At 41.7% G+C, this 19,935-nt stretch overlaps 2 protein-coding genes across 2 annotated transcripts; both read left to right on the top strand.

Annotated features, from left to right (window-relative positions):
- The first annotated feature begins 1,209 nt into the window (after positions 1-1,209).
- On the top strand, positions 1,210-11,562 carry LOC120047389 (seipin-like). The gene is made up of 10 exons (XM_038992911.1): positions 1,210-1,591; positions 2,251-2,572; positions 7,771-7,852; positions 7,989-8,132; positions 8,431-8,460; positions 8,897-9,031; positions 9,146-9,243; positions 9,989-10,118; positions 10,321-10,414; positions 10,511-11,562. The coding sequence occupies exons 2-10, from the start codon at positions 2,319-2,321 to the stop codon at positions 10,795-10,797; spliced, it is 1,254 nt and encodes a 417-aa protein (XP_038848839.1). The 5' UTR covers positions 1,210-1,591; positions 2,251-2,318; the 3' UTR covers positions 10,798-11,562.
- A 2,604-nt stretch (positions 11,563-14,166) lies between these two features.
- LOC120047956 lies at positions 14,167-19,751 on the top strand. Its single transcript, XM_038993589.1, has 8 exons — positions 14,167-14,435; positions 14,779-15,899; positions 16,382-16,466; positions 16,706-16,919; positions 17,258-17,462; positions 18,796-18,897; positions 19,025-19,096; positions 19,204-19,751. The coding sequence occupies exons 2-8, from the start codon at positions 14,880-14,882 to the stop codon at positions 19,588-19,590; spliced, it is 2,085 nt and encodes a 694-aa protein (XP_038849517.1). The 5' UTR covers positions 14,167-14,435; positions 14,779-14,879; the 3' UTR covers positions 19,591-19,751.
- Positions 19,752-19,935: the final 184 nt, after the last annotated feature.

Here is a 19,935-nt window from a genome sequence, read left to right as displayed (position 1 = left end):
CAATGACATATACATTAATAGGCTACTTGATGGCCAACAGAGGCACATTTTTAATTATATACATTTAGCCTAGTGTCCGTTTCATTGCGGACTTTTCCCCATTAAAAGAATCATGCGAGGGAGTTCCATAACTTCCATTTTAAATGTCCACTCCGGCAGCCCCCGAGACCAAAGAACTGAGCATGCTTAAAGCACTTCGCTTGATACCGTTTCATTTAAACAGTCATAATTAGAATGCAGTTTCATACACCTCCGATCGGATTTATGTAATGCATTCTAGTGCGCACAAAGTATTTCTCCAGCGCTTTGTCTCCATTATTAATTGATGTGCATCAGTTCTAGAGTATTAATATGTTTTATGGAAAAAGGTGTCTCCATAATGACAATGTAAATAGCCTACATATCTACCTAAAATGTTGTCTCAGCCAATAACTGTAGTGATCTCTCAACACACACACACACACACACACACACACACACACACACACACACACACACACACACACACACACACACACACACACACACACACACACACACACACACCTCCGGCCCTCACAACTACTTACTCACCCACCCAGCAACAGCCTTTCTCACTGCGTGACAGTCATGAGCATGTCACTGTGAAATATATTTTTAAGAGCAGTATGCCTTGGCGGCCGCGGTGCAGCTTGGAAATAGCCCAAAAACCCGCAACCCGCGACCAATACATTTTCAGCCGCGACATCGTTTTCAAAGTAGCTGAATTAGCGGGAAAACTACGAACATGGCAACACTGCAGCAGAAGGCCCCAAATAGAAATGGTTACACAATGGATACAATGTTGCCAGGAACAACGATGGAACGACGGTGGGCGAAGCTACAGGAACTGTACGTTAGTTTCGGGTTTTGTTCAAAAAGCCTAGGCGCTGCATTCTTGATCTCAAGTTGTTCAAGTTTGTTATAGGCTAAGTAATGCATGCACTTCACTGCAATCTAATAGAGAAAATATGCATAATAATAACACATATATAAAATATTAATATTATTATATTTGAATTCATATCCATTCCAGAGACAGGAAATTGTTTAATATCATATTGAGGAAGAAACTGGATTCGACTTAGTACAAAATATTGGGATATTTCAACATCCAAAATATTACTCAACAACACATCTGAAGTCTGTGAAGAGCAATTCCTTATGTAGATAAATGAGAAATGACTTGTGCTGGTATGGGTGATACTGATATCAGTTGAATGTTCTGTTTGCAAAATAACTCCCTGTCTTCTTTGTTTGGTTATTGTTTAAATATGCATTTTAAGTTTCATTTAAACGTTCTACAGTAGTTTTAAACTGTAACCCTACGTGAGAGACGCGACCAATCCGGTGCTTTTTTTCTATCTCAGTAGCCTATTGGAGAGCTTGTCTATAAAGGCACTGAGAGCGTGTTCTTATATCGTTTTATCTGTGCTGCAATACACGCTCTTAGAGAAGAAGTTGGGAGAAGGGGGACAACTTTTACTGCTAGTTATCAAATAAGTTATTGAAACAACAACACCATTTTATTTTATCTCGGCACCAATATCCGACGTCATTGAGACATTTGGAGGTGAGTTTTAATACTTTGGCAGTGTGCTCTCTGTGTCAGTAACAGAGAGTTTATTAATATGGGACTATATCTTTTCCCACAGTTTTATCATTGAAGGACAAGTTTAAACGTGTATTAATTGTTACTGTTGGTATATTTAGGTAAATTGAGTGTCCATTGTTGAATTAGTTCCTTTATAAATCAGTTTTTTAGGAATATTCTGTATTCTTCAATCGCTACCCTTTCTATCTTGACAAACTTCACTCATCTCATCTAGTCATCTGATGTAGTTTGGTTACACTTGTGACTTGTGAAATTAGACCCAGTGGTTTCATACCACTCAAAATCATCACTGCGATCACTGTCTGTGCCTTCAACCCTCTGTCCTGTGGCACAAAGACCTCAATAGTCTCTTCTCATTAGCCCTCAGATATAGGTCTGTCTTTCGCTCTGTTCATATAATAGATCAAACGCTAGAAGTTAGAGCATTAGGCCAGAAACTAAAAGGTTGCTGGTCAAATACCCAAGCCGACAAGGTGAAAAATCTGTTGATGTGCCCTTGAGCAACCCTAATTTGCTGCAGGGGTGTTGTACCACTATGGCTGACCCTGTAAAACAACACATTTCACTGCACCTATTCCGTTTATGTGATAATAAAAAATATATATGTTTTTAATGAGAACCTGACCAGATAGCCTGACCAGAGAAGTTCTATCAAGCATCAGAATAGATCATCTCCACTCCAGAGATGGACACAGGAACTGAACCTATGGGCACCGGAGGTCATCATGGGTCAGGTGATCCAGTTGGACCGGCGCTGCTCTGGCTCCAGGACACTGTTACCACGGTAACACTGCAGGCGCGTCAGAGGGTGTTACAGGGAGCGTTGTTACTGTGTGCTCTGGGACTGTTACTATGGACCGCCATCTTCCTCTACGGAAGCTTCTACTACTCCTACATGCCCCTAGCCACCTACAGTACACCTGTCCACTACTACTACAGGTGTGTTTTACACACATACAGACACACTCTCTCTCTCACACACACACATTGTCTATCTCTCTCTGTCTCTGTCTCTGTCTCTGTCTCTGTCTCTGTCTCTGTCTCTGTCTCTGTCTCTGTCTCTGTCTCTGTCTCTCTCTCTCTCTCTCTCTCTCTCTCTCTCTCTCACACACACACAAACACACACACACACACACACACACACACACACACACACACACACACACACACACACACACAACACACACACACACACACACACTGTCTATCTCTCTCTGTCTCTGTCTCTCTCTCTTTCACACACACACACACACACACACACACACACACACACACACACACACACACACACACACACACACACTGTCTATCTATCTGTCTCTCTCTCTCTCTCTCGCACACACACACACACACACACACACACACACACACACACACACACACACACACACACACACACACACACACACTGTCTATCTCTCTCTCTCACACACTTTCTATCTCTCTCTCTCTCTCTCTCACACACACACACACACACACACACACACACACACACACACACACACACACACACACACACACACACACACACACACACACACACACACACACACACACACACACACACACACACACACTGTCTATCTCTCTGTCTCTCTCTCTCTCACTCTCTCTCGCTCTCTCTCTCTCTCTTGCTCTCTCTTACACACACACACACACACACACACACACACACACACACACACACACACACACACACACACACCACACACACACACACACTCACACACACACACACTCACGTTGTCTGTCTCTCTCTGTCTCTCTTTCAATTGAATTTCAATTTATGGGCTTTATTGGCATGGGAAACATATGTTTCAGTAAACGTTACACTCACAAAAGTTCCAAAAGAATAAAGACATTTCAAATGTCATATTATGTCTATATACAGTGTTGTAATGATGTGCAAATAGTTAAAGTGCAAAGGGAAAATAAATAAACATAAATATAGGTTGTATTTACAATGGTGTTTGTTCTTCACTGGTTGCCCTTTTCTTGTGGCAATATGCAACAAGTATTGCTGCTGTGATGGCACACTGTGGTATTTCACCCGATAGACAGGGGAGTTTATCAACAATGGACTTGTTTTCGAATTCTTTGTGTGGCTGTGTAATCTGAGGGAAATATTGGTCTCTCATATGGTCATACATTTGGCAGGAGGTTAGGAAGTGCAGCTCAGTTTACATCTCATTTTGTGGGCAGTGTGCACATAGCTTGTCTTCTCTTGAGAGCCAGGTCTGCCTTCGGCGGCCTTTCTCAATAGCAAGGCTATGCTCACAAAATCTGTACATAGTCAAAGATTTCCTTATTTTTGGGTCAGTCACAGTGGTCAGGTATTCTGCCACTGTGTACTCTCTGTTTAGGGCCAAATAGCATTAGAGTTTGCTCTGTTTTTTTGTAAGTTCTTTCCAATGTGTCAAGTAATTATCTTTTTGTTTTCTCGTGATTTGGTTGGGTCTAACTGTGTTGCTGTCCTAGGGCTCTGTGGGGTCTGTTTGTGTTTGTGAACAGCCCCAGGACCAGATTGCTTAGGGGGCTCTTCTCCAGGTTAATTTCTCTGTAGGTGATGGCTTTGTTATGGAAGGTTTGGGAATCGCAATCTTTTAGGTGGTTGTAGAATTTAACGTGTCTCTGCATGCATTATTTGGTGTTTTACGTTGTACACAGAGGATATTTTTGGCAGAATTCTACATGCAGAGTCTCAATTTGGTGTCTGTCCCATTTTGTGAATTCTTGGTTGGTGAGCGGACCCCGGACCTCACAACCATAAAGGGCAATGGGTTCTATAACTGATTCAAGTATTTTTAGCCAGATCCTAATTGGTATGTCGAATTTTATGTTCGATTTGATGGCATAGAAGGCCCTTCTTGCCTTGTCTCTCAGAGCGTTCACAGCTTTGTGGAAATGACCTGTTAAATGTTTAGGCTGAGGTATGTATAGTTCTTTGTGTGCTCTATGGCAACAGTGACTAGATGGAATTAGTATTCGTGGTCCTGGCAACTGGACCTTTTTTGGAACACCATTATTTTTGTCTTGCAAAGATTTACTGTCAAGGCCCAGGTCTGACAGAATCTGTGCAAAAGATCTAGGTGCTGTTGTAGGCCCTCCTTGGTTGGGGACAGAAGCACCAGATCATCAGGAAACAGTAGACATTTGACTTCAGATTCTAGTAGGGTGAGGCCGGGTGCTGCAGACTGTTCTAGTGCCCTAGCCAATTTGTGGAAATATATGTTGAAGAGGGTTGGGCTTAAGCTGCATCCCTGTCACACCCCCTGACTCTGTGGAAAGAAATGTGTGTGTTTTTTTGCCAATTTTAACCACACACTTGTTTGTCTACATGGATTTTATAATGTTGTATGTTTTTCCACAACACCACTTTCCATCAGTTTGTATATCAGGCCCTCATGCCAAATTGAGTCGAAAGCTTTTTTTAAATTAATTAAATTAATGCAAAACAAAGACTTTGCTTTTGTTTTGGATTGTTTGTTTGTTAATTAGGGTGTGCAGGGTGAATACGTGGTCTGTCGTATGGTAATTTGGTAAAAAGCCAATTTGATATTTGCCCAGTACATTATTTTCACTAAGGAAATGTAAGATTCTGCTGTTAATGATAATGCAGAGGATTCTCCCAAGGTCGCTATTGACGCATATCCCACTGTAGTTATTGGGGTCAAATTTGTCTCCACTTTTGTGGATTGGGGGTGATCAGTCCTTGGTTCCAAATATTGGGGAATATGTCAGAGCTGAGGATGATGTTAAAGAGTTTAAGTATAGCCAATTGGAATTTGTAGTCTGTATATTTTATAATTTAATTTAGGATACCATCAACCCCACAAGCCCTTTTGGGTTGGATGGTTTTTATTTTGTCCTGTAGTTCATTCACTGTAATTTGAGAATCCAGTGGGTTCTAGTAGTCTTTAATAGTTGATTCTAAGATTTGTATTTGATCATGTCTATGTTTTTGCTGTTTGTTCTTTGTTATAGAGACAAACAAATTTGAGAAGTGGTTTATCCATTCATCTCCGTTTTGGATAGATAACTCTTCGTGTCGTTGTTTGTTTAGAGTTTTCCAATTTCCCCGAAGTGGTTAGATTCTATGTGTAACGTGTACGCTAATAATCGGAAAGCAAGAACAGGGAGTGAATTTAATAAATAAATGAAGATGGAACAAAACAAGAGTAGCGTACAGACATGAAACATATAAACAGAAACAGAGTCAATAACCCCTAAGGAAAGAACCAAGGGGCGTGTCAGATATAGGGGAGGTAATCAGGAAGGTGATGGAGTCCAGGTGTGTGACATGAGGCGCAGGTGCGCTTAACGATGGTGGCAGGTTTGCGTAATAGTGAGTAAACAGGCAACGTCGAGCGAGGGGGAGCGGGAGTAAATGTGACACTATGGATTCCTCAATAACGTTGAGCTGATTTCTGACGTGCTGTTCCTTCTTTTTCCGTAGTTTATTTATGTATTGTTTTAGTGATTCACCATAGTGAAAGCATAGTATCAGGTTTTCTGGGTCTCTATGTTTTTGGTTGGACAGGTTTCTCAATTTCTTTCGTAGGTTTTTGCGTTCTTCATCAAACCATTTGTCATTGTTGTTAATTTTCTTAGGTTGAAATTTTTAGATTTGATAGGGAAGCTGAGAGGTCAAATATACTGTTTAGGTTTTCTACTTCTAAGTTTTACAAACATTTTGTCTAGGATATTCTCTAGAAGGGATTGTATTTGTTGTTGCCTAATAGTTTTTTGTTAGATTTCCACACTACTTTCCTTCCATCTATAGCATTTCTAAATATTATTCAGTTCCTTTGGCTTTGATGCCTCACGATTGAGCATAGCTCTGTTCAAGTAGAGTGTGATTTTGCTGTGATCTGATAGGGGTGTCAATGGACAGACTGTGAACGCTCTAAGAGACTCTGGGTTGAGGTCAGTGATAAAGTCTACAGTACTACTGCCAAAAGATGAGCTATAGGTGTACCTACCAAAGGAGTCCCCTCGAAGCCTACCATTGACTATGTACATACCCAGCATCCGACAGAGCTGCAGAAGTTGTGACCCATTTTTGTTGCTTATGTTGCCGTAGTTGTGTCTAGGGGGGCATATGGAGGAGGGAATGCTGTCACCTCCAGGTAGGTATTTGTCCCCCTGTGTGCTAAGGGTGTCAGGTTCTTGTCCAGTTCTGACATTTAGATCGCCACAGACTAGTACATGTCCCTGGGCCTGGAAATTGTTTATCTCCCCCTCTAGGATGGAGAATCTGTCATCGTTAAGGTATGGGGATTCTATTGGGGGGATATAGGTAGCACACATGAGGACATTTTTCTCTGTTGACATAATTTCCTTATTCATTTCTAAACAGATGTAAAATGTTCCTGTTTTGACTAATTTAATAGAGTGGGTTAGGTCGGCTCTATACCAAATTAGCATACCCCCCCAAGTCTCTTCCCTGTTTCACACCTGGTAGTTTGGTGGATGGGACTGACTACCAGCTCTCTGTAATCTAGAGGGCAACCAGTGGGTCTTTCTCCTTTACACCATGTTTATTGTAGGATGACAATGTCTGTATTTACAATTTCTTTGATGAAGTCTGTGTTCCTGCTCTTTAGGCCAAAGTCAGATGACCGCAGACCTTGTATATTCCAGGATGAGATAGTAAGAGCTTTGTGTTCCATAGTGTCTAGTGTTTTTTTGTGTGGTTGGGCCTGTTGCTCTACTCACTGCCTGGGCATATGTCCTGCTGTCATGTTGAGGTCCTTACCTTAGGGGCGGGGGGCAGAAGGGGCATAGGTCTGATATGGGAGGGCCTATATAGGGTGTGGCCAGGGTTTGCTTGCGGTGATCTTAGCTGGTTGGGGTGTGGCTGGTGATGCTGTGGTCTAGGTGTAGGTTCTCTTGGCATGGGTTCTCTCGGTGCAGGTCCTCTCTCTCTCTCTCTCTCTCACACACATACACACGCTGTCTGTCTCTCTCTCTCCCTCTCGCTCTCTCTCTCTCTCTCTCTCTCTCTCTCTCTCTCTCTCTCTCTCTCTCTCTATCTCTCTCCATGTCTCTCTGTCTCTTCCTCCCATACCTAAAGTGCATACATACTTTTGCAATAATTGGAATTCATTACGTTTTTGACTCCCTTTCCCTTGCAGGACGGACTGTGACTCCTCAGCTTCTCTTCTCTGCTCCTTCCCCACCGCCAACGTCTCTCTCCTGAGGAATGGCAAGAACCAGGTGATCCTTATATACACTGTTTATCCATCCACCTTCATTAGCCTATGTAACGATTAGAAACGTTTTACAAATTCACAGAATTATTTGGGAGGTTTTCACTATGATGTTTGAACTCATTTGAACCCTCCCTCTGAAGGTGATGACATACGGCCAGCCCTATCGGATCTCTCTGGAGCTGGAGATGCCCGAGTCGCCAGCCAATCAGGAGTTAGGAATGTTCATGGTCAAGATGTTCTGTTACTCCGGACAGGGGCAGACTGTGACCTCTTCAGCACGATCTGTGAGTTGACCAGTGTTGGCAATATCAAGTATTGTGTTGGATTTGTTCATGTGCATCTCATAGTTGCATATTAAACAACCCTGCTTTGCACTTTTTAATATTAATCTGTTTTGATCTGTATTGGTGTGGTATATTTTGAGTGTATGATCGATTTTCGTATATTGATGCAACCAAATTGCCCAGCAATGGGGAACAATCAATATCTTCTGAATCTGAACAAATCAGCTGCACATTTAAATATTCTGATTGTCCTGTATTGGTAAATTGACCACCATGTTGGTCTGCCTCGCTGTCTCAGGTAAGGCAGCTCAGCTCCAGCTCTCGCTTTGTGAGTACGCCGCTGCCGCACACTGACCTCCCACGCAGCTGTCATACTGCATACTATGACTGCTTATGACATCTCTTGTATAGTTAAATATAAATATAGAACTGCTTATGACATCTCTTATATAGTTAAATATAACTATATAACTGCTTATGAAATCTCTTATATAGTTAAACATAACTATATAACTGCTTATGACATCTCTTATGTAGTTAAACATAACTATATAACTGCTTATGACATCTCTTATGTAGTTAAACATAACTATATAACTGCTCATGATATGTCTTATGTAGTGTTTTTTTTACAGTGTAATAAGCTTTATGACAGAGGTACAGTATGTCAGAGGAATGTGTCAATGGACAATAAAGTAAAATATGCATTAGAAAATGTGTACATTGGCCATAGGGTGTCCTGCTCCATGTCCTGTTCCTATTAGACAATGCTGCGGTATCGCTCCGGCCTGCTCCAGACTCTGGGAACACTGTTTCTCATCCCGTTCTTCCTGGCTGGAACGGCTGACCAGAAACAGCTGGTAGAGGTGGAGCTCTTCTCCGAATACAGAGAGGATTCTGTGAGTCTCTGGTCGCCCAGTGTGTGTGTGTGTGTGTGTGTGTGTGTGTGTGTGTGTGTGTGTGTGTGTGTGTGTGTGTGTGTGTGCACAGGGCTAATCCTTCTCTCTCTGTAGTATGCCCCCTCTATAGGAGCCATCATTGAAATCCAGTCTCAAAGGGTGCAGATCTACTCAGCAAATCTCTACATTCACGCTCACTTCACTGGCATAAGGTTAGCTTTACCTCATATTAAATCTTTAACAAGTATGAAACATTTTGATTTACTTAAAAAGTAACACATTTACTTGAAAGTATGAACTAAAATGAACTAATCCCCCCCACCTCCTCTCCAGTGGTGAAAAAAGTACCCAATGTCATACTTGAGTAAAAGTAAAGATACCTTAATAGAAAATAGTAGTAGAGGTGAAAGTCACCCAGTAAAATACTACTTGGGTATTTGGTTTTAAATATACTTACACTACCAGTCAAAAGTTTTAGAACACCTACTCATTCAACGGTTTTTATTTATTTTGACTATTTTCTGGTTGAGAGAATGTCATGTGTGTGCAAAGCTGTCATCAAGGCAAAGGGTAGCTATTTGAAGAATCTCAAATATAAAATATATTTTGATTTGTTTAACACTTTTTTGGTTACTACGTGATTCCATAAGTGTTATTTCATAGTTGTGATGTCTTCACTATTATTCTACAATTTAGAAAATAGTAAAAATAAATACCCTTGAATGAGTAGGTGTTCTAAAACTTTTGACCGGTAGTGTAAGTATCAAAAGTAAAAGTATACATTTCCAATTAATGTAAAAAGTACATTATTTTCTTTAGGAATTTAGTGAAGAAAAAGTAAAAGTTGTCAAAAATATAGATAGTAAAGTCCAGATACCCCAAAAATCTACTTAATTAGTATGTTAAAGTATTTTTACTGAAGTACTTTACACCACTGCTCCTCTCTCCCCTCATCAGGTACTTCCTGTACAACTTCCCGACACTGTCAGCAGTAATGGGTGTGGCCAGTAACTTGTCCTTCCTCAGTGTCCTCCTCCTCTTCAGCTACCTGAGGTTCATCTGGGGCCGAGTTATCAACCCCCAAAAGGTGAGAGTGGAATGGCCCCTAGAACAGGAGAACATGGTATGATTCACATAGTGAGACAGTGTAGTGAATCTTTGTATAACCTGTGTATACTGTTCTCGTACCTGTACAAAAAATGTATTCAGAGACAGTAGTCCCGGTACGTTCTAGTATATTCTGCATGTGTTCATGTATGTGTGTGTGTGTCTGGGCGTGTGTGTATGAGTTGAGAGATAGGATTCATCTTCATCAGAGGCTAGCCGGGATGGACGAGAGTGAGGACACTGAACACCTACAAGATTACCAGGATGACACTACAGGTAAGTACACACTTGTACACACACCTGTGTGAGATGTATCATGTGTTGTTTGTTTCCTATATCATGATGTTATGTTTGGGTGTGCTTTTCACTCAGGAATCGAGAATTCTTCATCGGATGCACTACTGGAGGCACATCAGATTACAGCAACCCATCTGAACCAGGAGGAAGAGTCCATTCTCAAAGCAGATGGGGGGGAGATGGACATCAAACATGGAAGGTTTCAGAGTGAGATAGACGAAGAAGAGATCATTGCTGAGGAAGAGGTGGAGAATATGGGCATGTCTCTTGGCCCAGAGTTGGAAGGGTCATCTGAGACAGCAAAGCAGCCAGACAGCATCCCTAGCACACTGACTGGAACCTCAACCTGTGTGATATCCTGATGGAGAGCTCCAATGGATGCACAGTGGCTTAATGACCAATAGTTGGGAGCCAAAGAATTATCGTTAGAGGGGGCCCTCTTGTACTTTGTTACTGTAAAACAATATGAAGGTTTGTTAAGTTTAAAAACCTTATATGTTTAAAGCTGTGTGAATATATTACTTTTTGTGTCCTCTTTTATTTAGTTTATTTAAAGATGTGTGATGATTCACACAAAAACCAGATAATGTTGAAATATTTGACCATAGGCCTCCACCTAAGATTACCATTTTACTGTAGCCTACAGTATTGCACAAATGGAGTAAGGGTTATATCAGATGACCTCAGTATTATGAAACATTCAGGGTGGATGACAACACAAAGTGCCTTCCTCATTTTAATATGTTTGTATGTTACCAGATAGTTTTCCATCCAATTGGCAACAAATTTTCATAATAATTTTCATAATAAAAATATGAACATTTTTCCACCAGTGGTTTCCAACAAACGTACTTGTTGCGTGATGATGTAGTGCACACAAAATGTACTATCTCGCTTAAGTTTTCATGTAGGCCTACCGAACAGATAGTTGTGTCACAAAAAACTGTTGCGTTAAATAGCAAATGTGCCTACTCTGGTCTCCTCACATGGGCTCCAGTCAATAGCTCGCATATAAAGTGCGGATAGGCTGTGCGGTTACCACTAGTTACCATAGCCATTAAGTCAAAATGGGCTTTATTGTAAAAATGTATGAAAACAAATATTTGCTGTTTGGTCATAATTTAAGGTTAGGGTTTGGCATAAGGTTAGCAGTGTGGTTAAGGTTAGGTTTAAAATCACCTTTTATAATAAATTGTAGAAATGGGCGGGGTTTACGACGGGGGGGTTTACGACTTTGTAATGTGGTAACTAGTGAAGACCAGGCTGTGCAGCTAGACTAGTTTACATGATGAGATTATTATGGATAAGAGCGAGTATATCATTTTTTGTCAAACGGCAGACAAGCATCGATCATCATGTGACCAGAATAAGACCCCTCGATATTTATCGAAATTATCATCAACCTCATCACAGTGTGCTTTCACCACCGTGTGAAGTTCATAATTTACTTCATATATAGCCTAATAAACTGTATGGCTTCCCGAATGGTAGTGGGAGGACCACACACCATATCATCGCTTGACTCCAAGTTTACTTCGATATGATAGTTATGTCAATATTAGCGCCTAAAGGCGTTTACACCGCAATTTCTCACAGTTATTTTTACGGAAACAAAAAGATCCCACCATGTCGAACGAACAAATGATCCGTTGGCATTCATAAAAGTGTACCTAAACTTCACAGCTGTCATTTTTTACAAGGCATGACTTTGCTTGCATAAAAACGGTGGATGGAAACGTGATTAGTAACCAGAATTCTATCCAACCTTTTATGCAAGTAAAGTATCGTAAATGTCGATACAGAAACGTAACTTTTTCTGTAAACTTTTCAAATGTTGACAAAACAAAATACGCTAGACAAGGTGGGATCTTTTTGTGTCAGTAAAATTAATTATGCGAGAAATGTCGGTGGAAACGCTTTTAATGAACATATATTGATATAATAACCATCATATAGAAGTAAACTTGGGAGTCACACGATGGCATGAAGTTTACTATAGGCTATAGGCTAAGGGTGGTGAAAGTGCAAGTAAATGAGCTTGATGCTGCTTTCCAATAAATATTGAGGGTCTTATTCTGGTGACATGATAATTAATGTTTGGCTGCCATTTGACAAATAAAAAGTATCTCGCTAATTTGTCCATAACAATGATCTCATCATATAGGCTATACGTGCGCTAGCCAACAGCGAGCAGATAGTTATGTTGGCTAGAGCGCATGTGCCAATACCCTATATAACGCAAAATTATTTTGTGATAAAACCATCAGTAGAGTTGAAAATGCGACGGAAACCCATTTAACTTGTATTTTCTATTCGGAACATGGGAATTTGACCGCAAAATGTATCTTTATGTGCAAAATGTCATCACGCACAGCCCTTTACCTGCAACAATGAAGTCAATTTAATGGAAACATATAAATGGTGGGAAAATGCACATACTATTTTTATGCGGATTTTAGAATATTGGCATGAAAATCTGTCGCCAATGCGATCTAAACCTAGCTAGTGACAAACATTCTTATGTCTCCCATGTTCCCCTCATCATTTTCATTTAACAAATATTATAAATTATTTTACTGGTGTTTGTATAGCATTTATGCATTTACATCCTACATTTCACATTCTGTCTTTGTCACTCAAAAACATGTTCACAGCACAATCTGTCCCAAAAAAATGCAGTGTATTTTTGATTTATTTATGACATTAATCAAGTCACCTAAGATTTTTTTTTAATATCATATAGTAGTTAGGCCTGTTAGTAAAACATTCTGTATAGAGTACCACAGTATGTGTCATAATACCCATAAAACCTAGATGTCAAACAGGGAAACGTTCCAATAATTTTTTCCACCATAGGGGATTATAGAAACACTTAAAATAAGGGCTGTGTTTCGTGTAGGCTTTCCCTGGCGTGACGTTTTCATAACCATGTAAATTTCTCTAGGACATGGTGACTTTCATCAATATATTTGCCTGTATTTACCTGTAAAAAAATGAAATGCTAATTAGCTGCTAATGTGATTATCATAAAGACCTACAAATACCATTGGTGATCTGGACGAGACTGCCGAATCGTTAGCTAAATGTAGTAATGAATACATTGGCAAAATTGCTTTAAATTGACAATTCTGTGAACTGTATTGTGAATGTTTTAAATTTACACAATACCTGCGTAGTAAAAGTTTCGGCTAGAGATGCCGTGCAGGAGCTTGCATGGATTTGTAGTCTTGCATGATGTCTACTTTGATGCTAATTAGCATTTTCGAATATGAGAGTAAATAGAGCCAAATATATTAATAAAAGTCACCTTGTCCGAGAGAGTTTTACATGATTATCAAAACGTCACGCCAGGGTAAGCCTACACAAAACACAGCCCTTACTTTAAGTCATTCTAAAAATGATTGGAACCATTTCCCTGTTTGACTGCTAGGTTTTATGGACATTATGACACATCCACTGTGGGGCTCTATTTGGATACTAGACCGAGTACAGAGGAGGCTAGTGGGAGGAGCTATGGGAGGACGGGCTCATTGTAATGGCCAGAATGGAACGAATTGAACAGAGTCCAAAATATTTTTTCCATATGTTTGATACCGTCACAATAATTCCATTCCAGCTATTACAATGAGCCCGTCCTCCTATAGCTCCTCCCACCAGCCTCCTCTGACAGAGTACCCTATGGCCTATTCATATGACATTGATGCAGATGACGCAGATGTATTTCCTAGATAACACACAAACAAGAGAGACTCCTGTCAACCTGCAGTTCAATGCCATGCTGCCAGTCACGCTCACTCACTCACCAGAATGTTTGGAAACTTTGTTGCGTCACAGCATGCAAAATACTGCCACGTCAGGGATAACGCAGGGAAACAGAGCTAGAGTCTATCCTACTGCAGTCCACTGACTGTACAGGTGTCATTTCTACGGACTAAATGAACCCCTAGGGTCCATAAAGGGTTCCACAGATTTATCAAGGGGATGCTGTTCGGTGCACAAGGTAGGCTGTATAGTGTACCAAGGTAGACTGTATAGAGTACCAAGGTAGGCTGTATAGAGTACCAAGGTAGACTAGCAACTTTTATTATCAGTGTTTCAGCATCCTTATTGCAACACCTAAATAGACTTTGTCATTTCATTGTCAGACCTTTACCTGTTTAAAAAAATGTGTTGTAGCTATAGCTTATTCTTGTGTCTCTTGTTCGTGAATGAATTTACACGTTTTTCAATACTATTTTATTCTTAACAATATATTCAAATACCTTAATTTGCTTGTGTGTTTTGTGCTGTATATGATTTTTTAAATATTTTTTTAAACATTGGAACATATAATCTCTATTCAGGAGACTCATCTTTCACTCACAAAGGGGATTTGGCCTACTAACATTGGAGTGAAGTTATCAGGATAACTAAATCCCCTGGAATATCACCCTTTCACCTGGGAATGATGGACAACACAACACCCCCAGCTCTAAAGGAAATGAAGGATGTGGAGAAAGAAAAGGAGAAGGTAGAAGGAGAGTTGGAGAATGGAGAACATGACGATGACAATGATGATGGATTTCTTGGACTCTTGAATGATGTCGACCAACATCCGCCCAGTGTGTTTGGTACGGTGAAACCACAAACCAAACTTCTCTCTAGCCCGGACTCACCCTCTAACAGTCTGGAACTACAAGGCCATAAAAGAGGACCAGAAGAGAGACCAAGGCATCTGGAAGATACAGAACCAGCCTCTGACATGCATGTGACTCGAGGCCTTTTGGTTGATATTCAAAGATGTGACAATAGAGTGTGGGAGAGGGGAGAAGAAAGGGGAGAAGAGAGGGGAAAAGTACATGTAGAAGAAGAGGAGTGGTCAGAGAGTGAGAGAGTAAACAATTCAAGGATGAACAGAAGGAGCGCAAAGGAGAGATGGAGACTGAGGAAGAGGGAGAGGTTGGGAGGGAGCATGCCAGCAGCAAAGACAGAGGGATGGGAAAAGATGGAGAGAAGAGAGAGATGGTGCGGGTCAAGGAGGATGAGAAAAATGGAAGAGGAAGAGGGGATGCAAGATGGAGGTGTGCTGAATGAGAGGAGTGAGGAGAGGAAGAGCGCAGAGGAGATAGGGGATACAGAGACAGCGAGGATAGGGGATAAAGAGATAGACAGAGAGGGCACAGGGGACAGCGAGATGGAAGTAGAAAATGCAGGGGACAGAAAGATGGAAGGAGAGCGTGCAGGGGATAGTAAGATGGAAGGAGAGAGTGTCAGGGATAGAGAGAAGGATGGCGAGAAGGAGGGTGCCAGCAGCCTGAGCTCTGAAGGGAGCTGGTCTCCTTCCCCCCATCCCATCCTCTCCAGGATGCACATGCACTCCTCCGTCTCATCCTCCTCTTCCTCCTTCAACTGCTCCTCAGCGGAGAGCGATGATGTCTTCAGCGAAGGAGAGGACACAGCCAGCAAAAGGAGCACCATGAGGAGGGTGAGATTGAGAACCAACCGTGAAAAGAGAGAGAGTGTAGGTCTACTAGATACACCATACTTTAGGAGATCATATTTCAAATAGGCAACGACAATAAGTCACTGGTTTCATATCCACTGTAGGCTGTTTCTGTTGATGCCTTTATTCTCCATGACAGAATGTCTGTAATTTCCATTCCCTTCTCAACCCCTCTCTGTCTAACTGCTGTCTGCGATTTGCATGAGTTTGAAAGCGAGCCTTGAGCCTTGACACGGGAAAATTTGAATAGGATTTGCATGGGTCCTACTGATGGAGATAGGGGAGACCGGAGAGGAGGGTGATGGGTGTCCACCAGTGCTTTCCCATTCCCCTTAGTGTGGGCCTACAGTATTTTGACTCAAGTTATTCCACATTTCCCATTATGACGCTAAAGAGAGAGATAATTGAAATAGAAAGTAGGCTATTTTAAGCCCATATGACAATGGACATTTTCTTTACTCCAGTGTCGCTCCTGGAGGACCTTCCTAACGGTGATGCAGTGGTCAGTGCGTCGGCAGAGCTCATGGGTCCAGCTAGCAGGACATCAAGGCATGTGTCCATTCAACAACACAAACACATCAATATAGCACTTCATATGTACTGTATAACTCACTATCACATCTCACCATTTACTCACACATCATCAGCTCTCCAAATCATTCACTCATTCTGTTACAATGTGAGCATTGAGGAAACTGCAGATACATTGGTTAGTTAGTGAATGTAGAAGTTAAAGTTAAATATTGACTACATCCATCCTCCCCTTGCCCCTGCCTATATGTTGCTAGGTAACTTCCAGCTGAGTGAGGGGGGTGAGGTGCTGAAGCGTTTCAGTGAGGTGGAGGCTGTGTGTCTTCAGGCCCTCATGGCCGACCCCCTGCGTCCATTTGTACCGCAGTATCATGGCTCGGTCACCAAGGGGGGCGAGAGTTACATCCGCCTGAAGGATTTACTGAGTGGCCTGAAGAACCCTGTCATCATGGACTGCAAGATGGGCGTGAGGTACTGTGTGTGTCAGAGGAGGCTGGTGAGGGGAGGATGGCTCATAATAATGGATGGAAATGAATGAATGGAATGGAATCAAAGATGGAAAACCAGGTGTTTGATGCATTTGATTCCAGGCATTTCATTTAATCTGTTACAGCCATTACTATGAGCCCGTTCTCCCTATTAAAAGTGCCACCAGCCACCACTGGTGTGTGTGTGTGTGTGTGTGTGTGTGTGTGTGTGTGTGTGTGTGTGTGTGTGTGTGTGTGTGTGTGTGTGTGTGTGTGTGTGTGTGTGTGTGTGAATGTGCATGTGCATGTGTGTGTCTGTAATTAAGCTACTGTTGCTCTTAGGACATACCAGGAGGAGGAGTTAACCAAAGCACACACTAAGCCCACCCTGCGGACTGATATGTACCAGAAGATGGTAAAAGTAGATCCGACGGCTCCCACAGTGGAGGAACATGAGCAGCGAGGCGTGACGAAGTGGCGCTACCTGCAGTGGAGGGATAACACCAGCTCAACTGCCACATTAGGCTTCAGGATCGAGTGCATCATGGTGAGAGACACGGCTCCAACGCCCAAACCTCTGCTGTCCGCTGATTGGCTAAATTATAACAGAAGGAAATAAACATCAGAATCAAGATCAAGATAAAAAATATTATTTTAATTAATTTATTGACTTCATCATTGATGTTTCAAAAGTCCTGACTGTTCTCGACCTCTCTGTCTCTCAGGGGAGGGTCTACTAACTTCCCTGGATTATGTATACTGGAGTTATGTATACTGGGGTTATGTATACTGGGGTTATGTATACTGGGGTTATGTATACTGGGGTTATGTGTACTGGGGTTATGTATACTGGGGTTATGTATACTGGGGTTATGTATACTGGGATTATGTATACTGGGGTTATGTGTACTGGGATTATGTGTACTGGGGTTATGTATACTGGGGTTATGTGTACTAGGGTTATGTGTACTGGGGTTATGTGTACTGGGATTATGTGTACTGGGGTTATGTGTACTGGGGTTATGTGTACTGGGGTTATGTGTACTGTTGGTGGTCTACAATAGTGCCAGGGTTTTAGAACCCGATTCAATTAGATCCGCTTTAGCCAACATCCGTATATTTGTATAGAGTCAGAGGTGAAACTGCTTTAGAGCTGTCAAATTCACAAGCAACTCCTGGCATTACACCTTAAGCATTGCCATTGGCTGCATGGAGTCGCATTAAGAGAAATCCCATGCAGCCTTGTTTAAGTTAAAACACTAGAATGTAAGAATCCTCATTATTTAGTTAAATTATTTTCAATTTGAGCGTCATTATTTCTATATAGCCTACACCAGGAATGATCAACTAGTTTCAGCTGCGGGATGATTTTTTCTTGAGTAGATGGTCAGCGGGCCGGAACGTAGACTGCAAATTGACCACAAGAAGTCCAAACAGATATGTTTGACTAAAACATAATAATTTCAAGCCTTGCTTATATTTCTATACGATCACATGTAAGTGTGGGAATACTTGGTAACACATGTCTTATATTAAAATCACTTGGAGCTGATTTCCTGGTGTTTTTATACTCTATTATGTACAGCAAACTTGTTTTTTCTCTCATTAAACTTGATGGGCCAAATATAACCACCCGTTTGGTGAACCCTGGCGTACACTTTCTCATTCTTAACTTCTAACGCGAGTGGGCGGGTTAGGCTTTGTGACAATGATCACAAGAGCAGTTGCTCACCGATTTAACATCTCCAACAGCTCCAATGCAGTTCCACCGCCGATACCGCCAAAACATCAGCAATGCGGGTGTCGGCTATCGCTTGTTAATAGTTGATCTGATTGAATCTAGGCCTAAGTCAGTGTTTGTCCCTGTGTGTCCATGTTAGATGGAGAATGGCAGCGTACAGCGGGACTTTAAGAAGATGCTCACCCCAGCCCAGGTCACCGAGGCCCTCCTCTTCTTCACCAAGAGTCAGCTACACATCCTGGTAAGTCATTTGCCATCAACATCACCTATATTATGTACAACATAAAGGTTTCACATACCTCTAATAATATAGTAAAAATATTAATCCTTTTCACCCTGCACTCTCCCTTCTGGTTTCTCACCGTTAGAAGGCCTACCATTCCAGACTTCAGACTCTGGATGAAGCACTGAAGGAATCCCCATTTTTCAAAGCCCACGAGGTCAGTTCATATTTACCACTTAAACATGTCAACTCTCCCTCTACTTAATAATAACATATTTAGTCTCAGAACTGGTCATTCAGTAATGTTTTGGGTTCACCTGACAGGTGATTGGCAGCTCGCTCCTCTTTGTCCACGACCGGACCAGTCAGGCAAGCATCTGGATGATAGACTTTGGGAAGACCACCCCATTGCCCAGCAGTGTGCAGCTGAGGCACGATGTCCCTTGGGCAGAGGGGAATCGGGAGGACGGGTACCTGATCGGGCTGGCCGCCCTCACCTCTTTCGTGGGTCAGGCCATCAGCCAGGCAGCCTGCAGACAGGAGGAGAACCATGGAGAGGAGATGGGCAGTGTCGCACACACCCTGCAGGAACAGGAACACACACAGACTAAAAGTCAGGGTGGTCAGGGCGAGGCAGCACAGAATGAAGGTACTTCTGATGGAACAAGAGAGAACACATCAGGACAATACTTACAGGAATGTGTTCCCTAATTTACATTGATTATGTTTGTGGATGATTTGAGGCATTGCAATAGACAGTATTAATGGACAGAAGTCTCAACTGTTTAGACAGAATACAGGGTGAATTGAGTTGAATAAGGTGTTTATGGACAATATGTTTTCATTTTTTACAATAAAAACGACCTATTGTACAAATGCCTCATCTATAGACATCATATTGACAGTTATCAACGTGTTCCAACTCAAATATCTGCTTCGTCTAATTTGAATGTGCCATTGAGGAAATTTAATTTGAATAGCCACAGTCGATACTTAAGGCTTTGTGGTGGTGGTTATCTCCTGAACCATCACTGCAGGACAGGTGAGGGAGGCTAG

Source organism: Salvelinus namaycush, chromosome 5 (assembly GCF_016432855.1).
Source record: "Salvelinus namaycush isolate Seneca chromosome 5, SaNama_1.0, whole genome shotgun sequence".
Taxonomy (NCBI): Eukaryota; Metazoa; Chordata; class Actinopteri; order Salmoniformes; family Salmonidae; genus Salvelinus; species Salvelinus namaycush.
This window is presented reverse-complemented; position numbering and strand designations above follow the sequence as displayed.

Bases quoted from the DNA above. Each gene is read 5' to 3' on its own strand.
- LOC120047389 (XM_038992911.1), top strand. From the start codon at position 2,319: ATGGACACAGGAACTGAACCTATGGGCACCGGAGGTCATCATGGGTCA. The intron at 9,244-9,988 runs GTTAGCTTTACC...TCCCCTCATCAG, and splicing joins GCTCACTTCACTGGCATAAG to GTACTTCCTGTACAACTTCC. The intron at 10,119-10,320 runs GTGAGAGTGGAA...TGTGTGTATGAG, and splicing joins GAGTTATCAACCCCCAAAAG to TTGAGAGATAGGATTCATCT.
- LOC120047956 (XM_038993589.1), top strand. From the start codon at position 14,880: ATGATGGACAACACAACACCCCCAGCTCTAAAGGAAATGAAGGATGTG. The intron at 15,900-16,381 runs GTGAGATTGAGA...TCTTTACTCCAG, and splicing joins AAAGGAGCACCATGAGGAGG to TGTCGCTCCTGGAGGACCTT. The intron at 16,467-16,705 runs GCATGTGTCCAT...ATATGTTGCTAG, and splicing joins CCAGCTAGCAGGACATCAAG to GTAACTTCCAGCTGAGTGAG.